The sequence below is a fragment of the Clarias gariepinus genome, chromosome 27, assembly GCF_024256425.1.
Source record: "Clarias gariepinus isolate MV-2021 ecotype Netherlands chromosome 27, CGAR_prim_01v2, whole genome shotgun sequence".
In the NCBI taxonomy this organism is placed as follows: Eukaryota; Metazoa; Chordata; class Actinopteri; order Siluriformes; family Clariidae; genus Clarias; species Clarias gariepinus.
In genome coordinates, this window is record NC_071126.1 from 7,958,135 (window position 1) to 7,977,344 (window position 19,210).

The window sequence follows — 19,210 nt, forward strand, 5'->3', positions numbered from 1 at the left end:
ATAGATACAAACGGAGATCAACCCCATTTTGAAGTATATGTATTTGAATACAATCTTATTGTTATTGTTAAGGTTTGGCCAAATACTTTTGTCCATATAGTGTAAATGCAGATGGGGAGAAAAAAAGTGAGCAATCAGTCGCACCAGTATCTCAGAGAGCTCGTGTGCTCGTGTTACGTGTACACTTAAAAGAGGCGCATTAGTATTGGCGGGAGATGGGGCGGGGCGCTGTAGGCACGAGCCGCGCGCTGCTTCGTTCGCGCGCCTGACGTGCTGCGCGCGCGAAAATGTACCTCAGGTCGCACTTCGGGGCGGGAAGAAAAAAAATACTGCTTAGTTGTTTTTTTTTAACTCGTTTTATAGAAGGTTTATGATAATACACCGCTGTCCTGTTGGGAAACTATCGGTGACAGAGTTACACGCTGTTTTAATACGCCATAAAACATACACGCATTAAAGCAAATAACGTTATTCTTATGTACTTCACGGGCTTCCGTAGAATTTCGCCCCTGTAGGGCTGCGGTTGAGCTGTGTGTTTTGAGGAACACCGGTGAGGAAGTGTGTGTGTTTGTGTAAGCGTGTATGTGTGCGTGAACCATGGAGCAGATTAATAATATCGAGGTGGTCCCGTGCACCAGCACGAATTATCTGAAACCGTTCACGGTGCATTATAGCCAGGTGAGTCGGAAATAACGCTCACTCATTCCCGTGCTAACAGCCCCAGCCTCCCTCTCCCTCTCTGAGAAAAGTCTTTGTGTTTAAAACGCATTATTATAAGTTATTTACTCTGACTTGGGTCAGGCTATTTATTTTTGCGTAGCGTATCTGTCCTAAACATGTCGCTGGAAATAATAATAATCATAATAATAAAAGAAACCTTGAGCTTTAGCTTGGCTAGCAGCGTGCTAAGAAGCTACATGGGAAGCTCTTTCTCCTTGTTTCTGTAATATTCATGGCTTATAAACATGCTAGCTGTTTAGCAGAAATCCAAAAACATATAACTCGAATATTTTTCAGACCCTGTTATGATCATTCTTTAATTAAATGATGAAACTGACTGTTTTTTTTAAATCACGACCTGTTTATTATTAAAACTTCCAGAACACAGATCGCAGCTTCAACACATTTCATATTTATATGCATCACAATAACAGCAAATTAATATGGATGTGCGTTAAAAAAAAAAAAAAAAAAAACCTCAGATGTGTTGGACTAATGGTACTTAGTTATTAACCTAGTTAACCCAGTGTAAGTATGTATCCAATGTTGTAAACATTAAAGCACTTTTTGTAAGTCGCTCTGGATAAGAGCGTCTGCCAAATGCCTAAATGTAAATGTAACTCTTAAGAGTTGAATAATAATTAGTGTGAAAAAGAAAAAGCAGGTCAGGGGTCGGTTTTGAAAATGTATTAAAAACTAAAAATACTGCTTTAATCAGGCTCCCAGTACTGGAGCCCTGGATGACTTCTTCCAGAATTTCATGTTTTGACATGAACAACAGTGTTCAAAACCAAAAAAAAAAAAAAAAGCAAGTATATTAATACAGTATCAGTCGAACATTTGAATCCGTCACACCTTTTAAATCTGTATTTTTTTATTTATTTGTTTTCTACATTCTAGAGAACTCCTGAAGATTTGAATCCTATGAAATAACACATTTGGAATTATGTAATTAAGTAACAACAGCAACAGTCTGTTGTTGTTTTTTTAAGACACAAAGGTCAGCAGTTCTGGAATAGTTCTTGTAATAACAGTATTGTCAAGTGCATTTGCAAAACCCATCAAGCACCATGATGAAACTGTCTCTCATGAAGACCTACCCTGAAAAGCAAGACCAATACTTACCTTTGCTGCAGAGGAGAAGTTAATTTAGAGTTACCAGCCTCAAACATCACCAATTAACAGCACCTCAGGTTAGAGCCGGTATGAAGGCTTTACAGAACATAAGTAGCAGGCACATTTCAATATCAAATGTTCAAAGGGAATTATTGCATATTTTGAATGCCTTCAGCATTGTTTAAGGGTGCTTTCACCTTACGGCCAAAAATCGTTTCAGTGACCACTTAACCTCCAAGTCTGATTCATTTTGATTAGTGAGAACGTAATCATTTTGCATTTAGGATCAAATCAGATGTGGAAGCCAGTCATACCCAAAAATGGAAGTAGATCACTCATCAACCTTCGATCCCCTCCAAAATCTCTGTGTGCACATTGGCAGATCTGATTGTCTGACTCACACGGCCATAGCTGATAAAGTAGAAAGGTACGCAAGAATATCTTAATTTGTTTTCTAAAATATTAGTAATGTTAGTCATAGTCCAAATTTAACCTACTTGTTCTCTTTTTCTCTTGTGTTTAATGGCGGCTCACAAACCAAGTAGGTGCATACTGTCACCTGTTGTATCAGAGAGTGTAAACACAAAAATGTACCTGGGAACAGAGAACAAAAACTTTGGCTACCTGGGGAGAGGGAAGGAATTGTTTTTGGGAACAGTACAGATCAATTTTGCCTAATGTGAAAATACCCTTACAGTAAAAAAAAAGAAATAGAAATCAGGAAGAGCTATTAAATTAAAAGTTGTGTGCAAACATTAAAAACAATACAAAGGAACAAAACCCAACACTACGACCATACTATTAGGTCTATTATATTATAAATATAAAGTATTATAAATGTTTCAGCTATTTATGTTCTTTCTTATCTGAAACAAAGCATTAAAGGTTTCTCTTTGTCAGATTTGCTAGTATCTAAGTCCCCAAAGATGTTTGCCTTTATAACAACACCCTAATTTTATGCATCATAGGCTGTTTTCTGCCATTGTAACCTTCGTCTTGTATTCACGAACACATAACTGTTAACAAATTTATTTTTCCCTTTCTATGGAATGTCAGAGCTGCTGTAAACTTTTCAACAAATTCATCAACGTTTCCTGATACAATGTCTTTTTTCCTACTGTTGTCCTGACATGCATTAAGTGCTGGCTTTTTGTGAGGCACCTGTAGTTGCTTCCTCTTTGATTGTTTTTCTCCATCTGTGCTTGGCACTATACACATTTTTAACCATGTAGTAATACTTCCTCTTAAGTTAAAGCGGCAATCCCCAGGTCTAGGCCCATTGTTCTTTACGCGATGTCTCAGCCAGCCACATCCGGTGCTTGGTGCCGGCATGGATGGAATTCGTGGTGCAATTACACTTCATGCTCATGGGACTCTCACTCGTTTAAGTACTGTGGAGTCGATGCAAGCAAATCACTCTCAAGTCACTCAGAACTCACATGTTCAGGAAGAGTAAACATTTAGCTCGATGTCATAAAAAAAAAGAGGTGCTATTGAGATGATATTGATCTCAATCGGCTCATGGTAGGATAAAGCTTCCAAAAATTTGAAAAATGCAAATATTGTGAAAGATTACCAGTCTTTCAGGAAGTTCATGGTATAGTGAATTTTTGTGTTTCAATATAAGTGAAAGTTGAATGAAAGTATGTCATGTAAAATGTTAAGCAAATAGCTGGTGAAATTGTGTCAATGTATTGAAAAGACCTTTGTTATTCAGTAATATTAGTAAAAAAAAAAAAGGATGTTTATTTGGCTTGACTTCTAAGAACCTACACTTGTTTTTCTAAGATAGAAGTTGTTTTCATTTATTAAAGCTTATTTAAAAGGAAATTATGAAAGGAAATTCCACTATGTTCATGAGCTTAGTAATTTTATCCATAATTGATCAAAATTCAAAGCGCACTGTTCTTAATCTTACAGCAGGGTTGCGCTATAGGTGGTGGTGTCTTGCAATTACAGCGTCCCCAGTTCAATCCTGAGTTCAGATCCTGTGTGGAGTTTTGCATATTCTCTTTGTCCACGTGGGTTTCCTTCTTCAGTTTCCTCCCACTTTCCAAAAACAAGCCAGTAAGTCATTAGTCAACGTGTGTGCACATCTGTATATTAGAGATAGAAGTGGGGGATCAATTCAGAAATTTAGCACAATTCTAATTCTTTTGCCAATTGTAAAACCTACTGACCCAAAACTGTTTTTTTTTTTTTTGATCATTCATAATTATTTATATGTTTGTTTGCATTTGCACCATTCCTGTATAATCCTACAGGTGGTGCCCTCTTTACTATTCACACATTAACAGACAGCTCAGTGTCCTGTGTAGTAGAAGCAAATTATTTGCTTCGTTAAAATCTAATGAATTAACATTAAATCAAGATATTTATATAATTATGATACTAACAGAATCGCAATAGAAATTTAATCGACAGCGTGGAATTGTTATTTCGTATTGTGCAGTACCCAGAAATGGACTGGTGCACCATCCATGGTGCTGTGTGTATACCCATCTCACTCCTAGTGTTCAAAATTGACATTAGATCCATTGCGTCCCTGTTTAGAATACAGTTTCTTAGGGACGAAGGAATACATATTATAGATGATATGATAATATATGAGGGCTGACCCTGATGATGCTGTAGTCATGATTATCACTCTTTCGTACTTATAACCAACAACTAATAAACAAATGGCTTTATTCTCTGCTTAGTTCACTCATGTTGCTTAAGCCTATGTAAACTACACCACAGCATAAAAGGCGGGAAAAGTGCCTTAAAAAGCTGAAATCAAGTAGCCTTACATGTAGTCTTGTTTTTCAAGAGCTGGATTAGATAAGTGCCAGCTCCCCCTCCCCTTGGATTTTGCAGCAGCCACAGCAGCCGCAGCACTGAGTCAGTGTGCTGTGCCACCCACATGTCCCTGCTGGCACTGTGTACCAGGACCAACTTCCTTACAGACTGCAACCGTTATGGGCATGGCTTTGACAACCTGAACACAGCATTCAGTTATGGTCTTCTGTTGTCAGTTATCCATTGCCTTTTGTCATTTGGGGAGAGTCCATTAACGGCCAAAGCTGCCGAGTTCGCTATTTTCTGTGCAGGAATTCTTATAGTAGATATACTATAACACACATCCATCCTTTCACTTTTTATAGAACCTTTAATTAATTGTATTAAGTATTTCTTATCTCTAGCAGATTTATAGTATGTTTGCAACACAGGCTGTGGATTGTGGCATCTCCCTTAACGTAATCATCAGATGCTGACCCACTGGTAAAATAAGCTCTAATTAAATAGTCGACACATTAGTGACATTAGCATCACATCAAGCTCCTGGTGAATCTCATGCGAACCTGGGATTCACTCGCAAGCTAGCAGCTGAGCCAACATGGTCAACTGCTCCAGCTGCCAGCCTGCTGCTTTAGCCACAGGGGTCTGAGCCAGACAGGAGGGGTATCAAAGAGAGCATGTTGTTCAGAGGTGGGAGGAGGTGGTGGATTAAGACAGGGGCTGGTGGATGGACATCGGTGTTGATCGGGTGGGGAGGAACAGATGAAGGACAATGGGGGCAGGCACGCTGGAGTGAGCAAAGGGTAAGGAAGACAAGGAAACATGTGTCATGGCCATTGATCAAGCACCGGATCGTTGGGTGTTTGTAAAGGCCAGATGTTTGTAAAAAAGGACAAATGAGATTAAAATATCGAAACCAAATATGGATGGAATAAGTAAGTTTTTTTAACCCAAAACAGATTCCATTCTGAAAACATTACATTTCAGCAAGTACATGCATCTTCAGTTATGACAGAAAAAAACGTAGTATGTTGCAGCTAAAGAGGATCTCTGAGTGAATGATATTCTGAGATGCCAGATGCCTTGTTAAGGTCATCCTAGAGAGAGCTGATGCACAGGTGGTCAGTGAGGTCAGTGATGTCCTTTGACCTCGTCTGATATGGCGTGCGCTCTTTTGTTGACACTCAACTAATCAGCAGTGGTGAAGGAGAGAAGATGCAGAACTGCTTTGTGGTTCTGTTGCTCCAGCAGACTGCTCATTAAGGCATGGACTAGCGTCTGACATTTTTATATTGTGTGTGTTCTGCTTTATCATTCGTAGTAGCCATCTTTTCTAGCATATTCTAGCCTAGATATTACTCCAGATCCCTCGTGGGATTTGCAGGCGGAACGTGTTGCCAGCGTCGTAGCACCACCACCCATTTTATTTTATGGCAGTCAGTAAATAAAAAAGCAATGTCAATGTCTATTTCCCAACATTGTTTGGCCTTGGTTTGATGGTAACTTCAATCTGCTTCCTTAGCCTGTCTAAGATCTATGAGCTATATAATGGTGAGAGCTGGGTGGCAACTAGTTCGAGAACATTTTCCCACTGTGCGGAGTAGCTTCGGCCCTGTAGCCGGGCGTTCTCAGTCGCCACTCATGGCATTGTATTTATGTCCTGTGTATCACTTCCCTGTGAGATTATGGATTGTTCATGGGAACAATGATTTTTAAGGGCTCTGAAAGACTTCATAAATCACTCACGTGATAATATAAAGTACAGTTGTCATTCCTTAGATGCATTTAAAGATTTTTTTTTTTTTTTAATATTTATAAAAAAACGGAAGGAACTGATAATTCTGGTAAGAGCCATAAGCTTTTGGTTTGCACAATGCTGTGTACAAAGGTTAAAGGATAAAGACTAAATTTCAGCACTTGCACCTGTAGAATGGTGTAGAAGGAGAGTGGATGTGTTTAGGGGGTGTGGTGGTGAAGACAGCAGATGGACACAGATTGAACTCCCTCTGCTCTCTTCTGTTCTTACGTCTTTTATTCCTGATTCTGTTCTGTGGTGCGCAAGAGTTGAGGTTTTAAACCCACAAAGCCCTTTTAAGCTCTTCTCAGCCTCCCTATATAATTTACAAGTACACACACTTATTTTGTTTTAGAAATAAATTAGATGTTTTTCCCTCATTTGGTAACCTCCTCTCTGTTCTGTACTTTAGTGCTCATTAATTTCTACACTGAGTACATGTGTTTGTAATGGCAGCTTGCGCTCGGGTTGTTTATACAGCGAGAGGTTTGTCTGATAGCTGTCGGGTTCTGTTACACCGGTTGCTACTTGATGTAATTAAAGTGGTATTGTTTACCTTGGTGATCTGGACTGTTTATGCTGAAGCAGTGCACAGGCTGCCATTAACCTGCGTACACAAGTGAGTTGGTGTGTGCTGTTGTTGTTGCGGCTGTCTGGAAATGTGCAGTTGCTCAGGAAGAGACATAGTCACTTGCTGACTGTATGTCAGGATGTCCAATAAAACATCTTTAGTGGTCTACTCAGATTTGCTCATGGACATTTCACATTGTAAGGGTGGACTATCAAATTCAAATCACAATATTTTTAATGATCCAGGTGATGACCGTATAAAAAGATAAAGACATCAAAATTTAAAATGTTGGCTTAACTCTCTTTTTATTATTTCTTTTTACTTTAGTTTTTGCCTAATAATAAAATAAAAATCATAATTTTAAAACCAGGATGATATGCATATATATAAATAGTTTATGTAATCCATTTCTTTTTCAGATTGAAAGTGTTAAAATTGTTGGTCATATTTATAATATATCATTAGTCTGTATATAACCATCTATTTTCTATCCATCTACAGTATACTAAATGGGTACTATTTAATCTATACAAAACCAGCACTTATTTAGTCTATACAAAACAAGTACTACTTGTCTATACTAAACTGGTACTACTTAATTTACAATAAACAGGTATTATTTTATCTTTACTAAACCAGCACTTATTTAATATTTTCTAAACTTGTACTTATGTAATATACACTAAACAGGTATTATTTAATCTCTACTAAATCTGCATTTATTTAATCTTCACTGATCAGGTTCTATTTAATTTATTACACCAAACTGGCCGTTGTTTAATCTATACTAAACAGGTACTATTTAATATTTATTAAACTTGTACTTATTTAATCTATACTAAACAGGTACTATTTCATATTTATTAAACTGGCCCTTGTTTATTCTATACTAAACAGGTACTATTTCATATTTATTAAACTGGTCCTTATTTAATCTATACTAAACAGGTACTATTTCATATTTATTAAACTGGCCCTTGTTTAATCTATACTAAACAGGTACTATTTAATATTTATTAAACTTGTACTTATTTAATCTATACTAAACAGGTACTATTTCATATTTATTAAACTGGCCCTTGTTTAATCTACACTAAACAGGTACTATTTAATATTTATTAAACTTGTACTTATTTAATCTATACTAAACAGGTACTATTTCATATTTATTAAACTGGTACTTATTTAATCTATACTAAACAGGTATTATTTAATATTTATTAAACTTGTACTTATTTAATCTATACTAAACAGGTACTATTTCATATTTATTAAACTGGTACTTCTTTTATCCATACTAAACAGATACTATTTCATATTTATTAAACTGGTACTTATTTAATCTATACTAAACAGGTACTATTTAATATTTATTAAACTTGTACTTATTTAATCTATACTAAACAGGTACTATTTCATATTTATTAAACTGGCCCTTGTTTAATCTATACTAAACAGGTACTATTTAATATTTATTAAACTTGTACTTATTTAATCTATACTAAACAGGTACTATTTCATATTTATTAAACTGGTACTTATTTAATCTATACTAAACAGGTATTATTTAAAATCTATTAAACTGGTACTTATTTAATCTATACTCAACAGGTACTATTTAAAATCTATTAAACTGGTACTTATTTAATCTATATAGAACCAGCACTATTAATTTATACTAAACTAGTACTATTTAATTTACTGGTATAAGAAAACCACTTACCTCATGTTAGGCTGTAGTAATGTCATTGTTTTTTCCCTCTATTTATGGCCTTGGTCCTAAAATAACATGAATGTTGATCTCCAGTAAATTCTCAATAATAGACAGAAAAAAGGAGCATTTTAACCATTTTAGGTGGAGAAGTAGAGGGAGACCTAATAACATTACCACCTGTGCAGTTAGGAGGTGCATCAATCCGGAAAACTCAGCAGTGACCAGCAGTGAACATCTGCAGTGACCAGCACCGGATGCAGATGAGAGCAAATGAGCACGCGAAAAACCTTCTAACTATGATCACAAAGAAAATGATATGTAAAGTTTTACATGAACTTGTTGTTGACTGATTACTGGTTTCTGTTGGATGCTTTTTGTCCAGCAATAATAATCTGCATGCATCATTACTGTAAAGTGGCAGTAATTCATTTTTAAACTGTAATTCTGCTGATTATTTAAGCCTAATTTCATGTTTAATTTGACTCATGCTGAGACTTCTGATGTTTTTTAACTTGTCATTATATCCACAATATGGTTAAATGCATCATACTTGTTCACTTGACTCGTGGTATAACTCCCAGCCATTGTCCAGGCTTCCAACTGATAATCATGCAGTGTTGGCCTGAGGACTATCATCTGTTCCGTTTAAAAATTCTGAGGCAATCCAGCAGTGTTTTTTCTTGTTGGTGCTTTGAACACATCAGCACCTCCATCTTTCCTCTCATGTGTAATGTCTGCAGGGGTTTAATTGCCACCTGCACTCTTCAGCCACACACTCTGTTAGCATCTCTATCCCCATGAATACTCATTTCTAATGCTGGCTGAGTGTGATTGCCTGGTGGGGATGGAGTGTGATGAAGGCTTTAAATCCTGAGAAGTTGTACAGCACATGGTGGGAATTAAAGGCCCCGATTGTAAACGGCAGCATGCTGGCAATTGAATTCATGACAGCTGCTGGGTTCATAGCATTATAAACTGGGAGTTGATGGTAATTAGACTTTAAGCATCCAAAAGTACAAGGCCTACCTCACCACCCCCTTTTTACTTCTGATCCTTTATTGCAAGTAAGGCCTGGGGAAGAACATTAATTTTGAGGCTTTATCTCCCCCTCCTCTTGGCCTTCTAATCTCTAATTCGATCGTAATCAATGTCCTTGGAGATTTCCCAGGGTCTCAAAGGGCTTTTCACACTTACCTAGCGAGTGCTCCTGACAATGAGGAGCCCTGCCATCTGCGCATGCACCATGCACAGTTCCTCTTCTGCATAAGCCTATAAAAGAAACCAGTGCTTCAGCAGACCATTGTAGGCTGGTGCCCCTTAGCATGGGTTCCTCAGAAGTGAGACCAATATCATGTTATTCACATTAAAGTGGCTAGATTTTGAGTTTTGTAGTACACTGGCTCAGATTCTTTTCTTTTTTAAACCCGTACCTGCTTAAAAAGATTATCAGAAAAAAATCTGTTTTTTTTTAACAAGTGGTTCTGTAAAAAGTGTAGGATTTTTCTGTAACTGCTTCTAATAATTTTACTTCATTATTTTTTTTACATACAGTTATGCTGTACAATAAGTTTTGATCAGCCAACAGCAGTGTTTCCCACAAAATAGAGTATCTTTGGGCCGGCCGCCAAAGGATATTGATGGCAAATCTTGTTGGCCAAAATGAGAATTTTAGTATTATTGGGTTACAAAAATGACTGAAAATAACCATAAAGACATGCGATCTTATGAATCTGTCCTATTTCTTTGCTTATTGGACCCATTTTTAAAATGTTTTTTTCCTCACTCCCGTTGGTTAAAATGAAAGTTTAATTTGTCATATTGCCTAGGTTGTGCTGAAAAACGGATATATCGCTCTACATTGCACAATACTGACCCACATATATATATATATATATATATATATATATATATTTATATTTATTAAAGCATATTAATGAAACTAAAAAATGGCTAAAAATGCTGTTTTTTTTAAAGGCTATGTGATCTGACAAACAGTGCAATCTTTGTTCACCAAAAATTTACTTCTTAATTTAATTTATTTTTTACTTTGTCTTACTCTTCACATATGGATAGATGGAGAGGAGCGTTTGTGGGTCTGATTCCTGGAATGTGAAATTAATAGAAACATTAAAAAATAAAAATTTTGTGTTAAAGGTCATATGTATTTTTTTTTGTTTGTAGACCACTTTCACGCCAACCTCACTCCCTACCACCGCAAGTACAGTGAAACCTCGGATTACAAGAAACGCGGTTTGCGAGTGTTCCGCAAAGATTTTCAATAAATTTTGACTTGGGAAAACGAATAAGTCTTGGTTAACGAGTACCAAGTATCATGCATCAAGCATGCACTTCATGTTTTGACGCCGAGTGATCACAACTGTGCCAACGATCTTTCTCTCTCTTGCGGAATTGTGGGTGCGCGTCTCTTACTGGTATAATCAACATCTGTGCACGCGTATACTGTTTATTAGGGGTGTAATGAGACGCTTTTTCCACGAGACGAGACTTTTAGACATTTTTTTTAAAGAAATCCTCAATGTTTAAATATATAGCAAAAATAGGCTTTTATTTAACTGAAAAATGAAAAAAAAATTCTTGTCCATTTTGAAATCAGCTTTATGAAATAAAACTTCTATTTTGATGAATAATATGCATTAATAACATGTAAACACTGCAAAATATTTTGCCACAAACTGACAGGCAATTAATTGCACAATGAAATTAATAGTATAAATAAAAATAAATAATAAACAACACAAATATCCCTTAACGTGCAATTACTGTTGATAATAGGCTGTAATTCTGATATAGGCCTTGCTCTGCGTACACCTACAGTCGTGGCCAAAACTTTTGAGAATTACATAAATATTGGAAATTGCAGTCATCATTGTGTTGCATAAAAATTGCTTCACAGGCAAGGATATTGTGGCTACGAAGATTGCACCTAAATCAACAATTTATAGGATCATGTTTGGGGCATCTGGAAAAAGGCTTGTCCGGAGAAGAAAAGGTGAGCGCTCCCACCAGTCCTGTGTCATGCCAACAGTAAAGCATCCTGAGACCATTCATGTGTGGGGTTGCTTCTCATCCAAGGGAGTGGGCTTACTCACAATTTTGCCCAAAAACACAGCCATGAATAAAGAATGGTACCAAAACATCCTCCAACAGCTACATCTTCCAACAATCCAACAACAGTTTGGTGAAGAACAATGCATTTTCCAGGACGATGGAGCACAATCAAATCAAAAGTGATAACTAAGTGGCTCGGGGACCAAAACGTTGAAATTTTGGGTCCATGGCCTGGGAACTCCCCAGATCTTAATCCCATTGAGAACTTGTGGTCAATCCTCAAGAGGCGGGTGGACAAACAAAAACCCTAATTCTGACAAACTCCAAGAAGTGATTAATAACTTTGCACACCTACCTTCACAACTACACTACACTACACTTTGTTCTATGCATATTTGCACACCCAGTACAGTATATTTCAATTTGTACAGTATATTCTATTTTTATGTACATCATATTTCTATTTTTATTTTTAGTTCAATTTTTCCTAGCACATTTCTATTTTTATTTTTAGTTCTATTTTTCCTAGTTTAATTTAATTTTTCTATTCAATTTTCTATCGTATTTCTTTTATTCATATTTATTTCTTATTTGTAAACTTTACTGAAGGTTTACTGAGGTACTGAAAAAGAAGGGCCAACACTGCAAATACTGACTCTTTGCATAAATGTCATGTAATTGTCGATAAAAGCCTTTGAAGTGCTTGTAATTATATTTCAGTACATCACAGAAACAACTGAAACACAGTTTAGCAGCAAACTTTGTGAAAACTAATATGTGTGTCATTCTTAAAACGTTTTGCCACGACTGTAGAAGTCTAATCGTCAGTAGTTATGGCGATGGTTTCTGCCTCTTTCAGAGCCTGTACAACGTTTACCTTGCACTCCTGCATTGGATGGTGGAAGTTTAGCTGCAAGGGCATTTGTTATGGTTGTTTGCCCTTTCATGCGAACTGAATTGCTTCCCTTTTTCTTAACAGGAGCAGCTTTTAGTAACAAGCTGTGGTTGTTTTTTTAATGATTTTGCATAGTGCTTGTGTTAGCAGAGGTGTACGGTATTAATTTCTTACAGTGTTTGCAAATTGTCTTTGTCTTGTCTGTCATTTTTTCGCCGTTTCTTATTTCCACAAGAAATCCAAAATGTTGCCACACCAACGATTTAAATGTCAGAGGCGCATCTTCTATCCTTAATTCTCCCTTACACTCCATTATGCCAATAACGCAAGGATATTGTCACGTTCTCGCAGGACGCTGCACTTTACCTTTTTTCTAAAGGTAAAGTGCAGGTTAATTTGTTTTATTTTTACTTTATATTTTGTATTAATTGTTTTTAGATATTTATTTTTTGGGGCTGTGAAATAAATAATTTGAGTTTCCATTATTTCTTATGGGAAAATTCTATTTGATTTACCAGTGTTTTGAAATATAAGCCCGCTTCTGGAACGGGCTCGTAATCCAAGGTTCCACTGTATATTTTAAACCTGTGGGGAAAAAAACTAAACAGCATACTTTCCAAGTGAACAAAACCCTTCCGGGTTTATATATCATTATTTGCTATCTCTTCTTTATTTCTAGACATTTTGAAAACATAAATAACTGAATAACATAATAATAACAATTGTCCTACTGTGATGCCCTGTTACAGTATGCTGAAGTGTAATGTTCTCATTTTCCCAGAGACTCAAATGAAGGTAGCGTTAAGTCACAAATGCATGTTTAGTACAGTAGCATTTGTTGTCACGTGAAGTGATCTCAAACGAGTTGATGAGGGCTTAGAGTAAAAGTATTTGTTTGACACTGGCCCAAGGCGAAAGTACTTGGAATGGGCTCTTGTATTGTTTGATGATGCAGCAAGATCTTATTGCAGTAATTACAGAGGAGCCCTGTAAACCTAAGGTTCCACTTTAAAACAGTTTTTTCCAGCCTTAAGGCTTGAGTCAGATTGTGCTTTTCTTGTAAGAGCATGCGGCTGGATGACGGCCTGTGCATCACTTGCACTTTCCGGGCGTGTCGTGTCAGCACCATGCCTTCACGCTACGGATGTACCAGCTTTGTATGAACTTGTATGTCTTTCCTTCTAGTGAGTCTGCTCTGGTCAGATGTCACGAGCATCAGGGTTAGAGGGAAGTAATAGTTTTGGCTTTTGTGTAATTTGATCCCGAATGCCTATAAAGAGCAGCCATGTATTTCCGGGTACAGAACTGCCTAAATAAATTACAAAAGACCTTTGCTTTGTATGCACGTATGACTACGGTATGTCTGTGGGTTGGCGTGTGGACCACAGACCAAGAGATGCCCGATTGGAAGCTTCCCAATCATCTTGTATTGCTCTCCCGTATCTAAACAAGCCAATTTCCACCTCCACAACTATGCATTCAAGTACACACTTGCCAGTGATGCGTCGTTTTTATCCCCACTCACCTTGCCCAATGGGAAGAAATGATGGATTTCACGCCTACACAAAAATGTGTGGCTTACTTTGAAGTATTGAGGAACGGGGTAAACACCTCTGCCCTGGCGTGCATTACAACAGGCCTTTATTATAATTCTTGATTCCTTTCAGCATCTAAGGTGACTGGAAATTAGCACAAGCAAAAGGTGTGCATGCTATTTTTATATGCGTGTTGTGATTTAACACCTTAAAAAAAAGAACACCACTGCATAATACGGTTAGAGAAATGTGTTTTAATTACTGAAAATCACAGTTTGTACCTATAATTGAACCTTTTTAATTGGAGAGTTTTCCTCAGTATAAAACATCACAGCTCTCCTGAAGCTTTCTTTGAGGGACTTGGGGTCTATGTTAAACGAGACTATTTGTAAACAAGTGACAGAATTATGCAAATGTTCCCTCCAAAAGCGTTAGCTTTGGAGCCAAAATTTGTGTTAGGAGCACGAGCGTCACTGACCCTGTGGGCCTCGCTGGCCGCGCTTCGCTTACCGAAGCTGCATGCGGAGTCACTCTCTGCGCACTGTTGTTTTAGTCCAGTGCCTCAGGTTAAGCATGAACGTTTCCCTTAATGGAGATTTGCCACTTATTAACTGAGCTCTCCTGCCACTCTTATTGAGTAGGTCGTGCTCAGGGTGTTAGACCAGGATGAGGGGCTGCATTATTTTAAATAACAAAAACGTCCGTTTTTTGTCCATGTTCTAAGAGATGTTTTGCCCAAGCAGGGATACTGAATTACAATTTAAGGTCTAGCCAGTATATATAGGTCCGAATTTCATGTTTATGTTAGGATTCAGAGATCTTTATACATGGACTTATTTTAAGTCTATAAAAAAAGCGATTAAATGGCAACTTCCATAGCATTTCAGCAATATATTAAGACAATTTCCAGGAACTACATTTAATATGTGGATGGACTTTGATGGACTTGTCTATTTCCTATTTGTATAAAATACAAGCTCAATTAAAATCTTTAATCAGTCTTTTAGTGCATCTTTATTTGTATGCTGCTGGGCTGTACATGAATGTGGAAGAACTTTGGTTGATCTGTTATACCGGGCTCACAATTCAAATATTTCACAGACTGTTGCGGATACGTTTGCTCTAATGGCTGGTGTTTTGTCTGATAGTGGCGCTTCACATTGAAGCTTTTCATCATCGCTACGGTTTTAAACTTCCCGCTGGAAGAAACATATTATTGATCTGTCCATTCATCTTTGAAGGTTCATAGTCTACTTTCCTTTTACATTGTGTATACCCAGTAAACTATCGCAATGATTGGTTCTGTTGAGTGAAACGTATAGCCGTGCCTTCCTCCAGGGAAAGCGGCGCTAGATTACTGGCATATTAATTATTTTCATTCATCAAAAAAAGCATTAGGGTCTGAATAGAACTGTTACTGAGTCCGAACGGCAGTAGGCCATTTAGTGATGCCTGTGCTAGAGTTATCCTGTTGGCCTGCCAGCCACCTAGCCATTACTAACCAATCCAGCCATTTTTCCCTCAGTCCAGCTGTCTGTTGTGTTTTATAGACTATTATGACCCTTACAAAAATGCACCACTTGCATTTACAGTTGTAGTTAAATGCATCACTTGTTTGCCAGATATTTAATTGCAGAACTATAATTGCTGATTCGGGTATAACCCTCAAATCCTCTTTCTCTGGTGTTCCTTGCATACAGTTTTTCTGGATGCATGGAGCATTGTTTTTACTTTCCATAATTCTTTAAAGAGTTAGCTTTAAAGAAAGTAGCCTGTTTACTATGTAATTTAGGCCACTGTATTTCAGTATCCAGTATCTGTCTGATACTGCACTCATCTACTTGTAGTCATAAAATGATTCCAATACTATTGCACCAATACCACTTTACAGCACAGCTGGATGCTCATTATACGGGCTCTCTTTTCGCCTTCTCTCTCGTGTCAAAGCAGGTGACAGTGTTTAAAACTTTGATGAGAGGATGAAGTGGAACGATATTTCTCGGCATTAAGAAAAATAAACACACACACATCTCTCTCTCTCTCTACTCCGTCTCTCTTTCTGTCCGAGCTTTAAGACTTGCTTGCTTGCCACCTACTTGCAGAGCTGTGACAATAATGACAGTGCTATTTTCTAAAATATTAATCCTTGCTTATTAAATATTGAATATCATATTAACAATGATCTCAAATTGATGTTTTTTTAAACACATACATTTTTTATATTACTTATTGGAATTTTCTTCTTTTGAACGGTAACACTGTAACAGTGGTGGCAGCACAGGGACATTTAACTATATGTATCACTCTGTCCCATGTGTTCTAACAATAGTTTATTACACCAACTGCTCGCTTCTAACATAAGGCTGAATCCCCAATTTCTCTCAAACTCCTGATCGAGGGCTCTATTTGATTTGTGGATCAAGGAATTGTACTCCCTGGTGGATAAGCGTTCCAATTACAGTGGAACCTTGGATTACGAGCATAAATTGAAGTGGGCTCGTATTTCAAAACAAAATCAAAAGTTTGATTTTGGGATTACTGCTGTAAAGTAAAAATAAAACTAATTAACCTGCACTTTACCTTTGAAAAGAATTTTGACAGAGCAGTGTTTCCATTAGAGAGAGAAAGAGCGAGTGTGTGTGTGAAGGCGAGAGGAGGGGTGTGTGTGTGAAGGGGCACGGTGTCAAATGACGTGCGCACACACATAACAACAGGCTGATACAGAGGGAGAGAAAATAAATCTTTAACCTCTCCAATGAGACTTACTTTCGCTTTATAGGCACGCGCACACGTGTTATAATAAGCAGTACATGTGTGCTGTACACACACGCATACAAACACAAAATAAAAGTTTTTTTACGCACACACGTGTTCACAGTGTTATAGTAAACAGTAAACACGTGCACAGATGTTGATGTTGAGAGACGCTCACTAGTCAGGCTAATTAATCCACCTAGTATAAAGTGATTTACCGTCAGCCAGGTTGTAACCTGCACAGTGTGGCATAAGGATTCAGAAATATTCACTATAATATGCAGTATTATGCCAGAGTGATATATGTAGTCCAACAGTGCAAACTGTTGATTTATGAACATACAATACGTGTCTGTTTTTTTTTAACCTAGATAAAACAGTGAGGTATACTAGTTGTTGGTACCTAGACTTGTGATTTGTTTCCCACTGTCTTATACTTGTTTTAGCAGAGTTTCCTGTTTTTGTTTTTACAATTAGTATGTAATGTATTTAGCACTATTAAGCAAATGTGGTTTTGACCAGGCTACCATGCATGTTTTCTTATCCCCATTTATGGATCTTGTGTATGAGAACTTGAGGATTTGTGCGGGGTTTTGATTCCCACACGTGCTGCTGTAACATCTGGATAATAATCTATCTCAGACTCAATAAAATAGGTTCTACTGAAGAGTTGTTCCTTTATTATTTAATCATTATCCATTCAGGGTCCAACAGTTTGGAATATTGTCATCGCTACATTAATATAATCAATTATATGACTAACTTTCTTATATAATTTTTAATCAGGCAATTAATTGTGTACATTCATAAATAAAACGCTCAAGACAAACGTGTGCGGCAGTGAGGCAAGAGGACACAGAAGTCCTCTTGCAAAGAAAAGTAAAGGGCAGCTCTTTGTTTGAAGTGAAACTCCTGCTATAACAAACCCGTATGAACAGAGGCCAAGATGAAGTCAGTGATAAGGATGATGATCCCTTAATGTAGTAGTGTTCTAAGGAAAAATGCGTGTCCTTAACCACAAACTTGTTGTTAAAGTGCTGAAGTGCTTTGCATGTGCAGCACATTTACTTTTTTTGTACTATGATAGTTAGTATATTAAATATGGTAAAATAGTTATGCACTAATTGATTAATACTTTAAATTCTAAACAGTATTATTTATGAAGCTTCACCATCCCTTCTCAGTGCTTCTTTTCAGCTTTTGTACTTGAATTAAATCCAAAAAATTTAACACGCCTTCTTATTCCATGGTATTTCCTGACTTTTATTTCTTTCTACACTGTAAAACAATGCTGAAGGCATCCAAAATATGCAATAATCAGCCGACCTTTGTGTCTTAAAATAACAATTGAATGATGTTGTTGTTTCTTAATTACATAATACTATATGAGTTATTTAATAGTTTTGGGGGGAAAAACAACAGTATTGTTCTAGAATGTAGAGAATAAATCACTAAACCTAACATTGAATTTAAAGGTGTACACTTGCAGTATACACACACACACACACGCACACACACACACGTACATTTATGCCTTAAAAGTTTGCATTCCTTGGGACAATGTGCAATACAGTATGTGTAAAAAATTTTTTTAAAAGAAAACATGAGTGAGAAGCCTGATTTCTTATAGGGCTCCTGTTCATATGTGAGGCATAACAGAATGGCACAATCATCAAACCAAACATGACAAAAGAAAATGTGGAACAATTCCTGTCCAAAAATTTGCATAACTTTAGTTCTTAATATTGTGTCTTGCCCCCTTTTGCATCAATGATGGCATGCAGTCTTTAGTAATAAATGTGAAGAATTCACATCATAATTCTCTCAGGTGGTATACCTGCCCATGCTTTTTGGCAAAATGCCTCCAGTTCCTGTAAATTTTTGGGTGTCTTGCATGAACTGAATGTTTGAGACCCGAAAGTGGCTTAATGATATTGAGGTCAGGAGACTGAGATGACCACTCCATAATCTTCACCTCTGTCTGCTGTAGCCATTAGGAAAGGGGGGTCAACTTGACCTTGTGCCTTGGATCATTGTCATGTTGAAACATCTAAGAACATCCATGTGCAACTTTTGTGCTGTAAAATGCAAATTGTGTGCCAGTATTTTCTAATAACATGCTGCATTCAACTTCCCATTAATTTTGACTTCCCTGTTCCACTGGAGCTCACACAGCTCTAAAACATAAGAGATCCACCACCATGCTTTATAGTGGTGATGGTTTACTTTTCACCATAAACATAGAGTTTATGGTTGTGAC

The 19,210-nt window shown here is 37.0% G+C and overlaps 1 protein-coding gene across 1 annotated transcript in view; it reads left to right on the forward strand.

Annotated features, from left to right (window-relative positions):
- The first annotated feature begins 423 nt into the window (after positions 1 to 423).
- nudt14 (nudix (nucleoside diphosphate linked moiety X)-type motif 14) overlaps positions 424 to 19,210 on the forward strand; it is a 39,567-nt gene continuing 20,780 nt past the window's right edge. Inside the window, exon 1 of the mRNA XM_053489527.1 lies at positions 424 to 678. Coding sequence (XP_053345502.1) covers positions 598 to 678 — 81 coding nt within the window. The 5' untranslated portion in view covers positions 424 to 597. The remainder of the gene's footprint in view (positions 679 to 19,210) is intronic.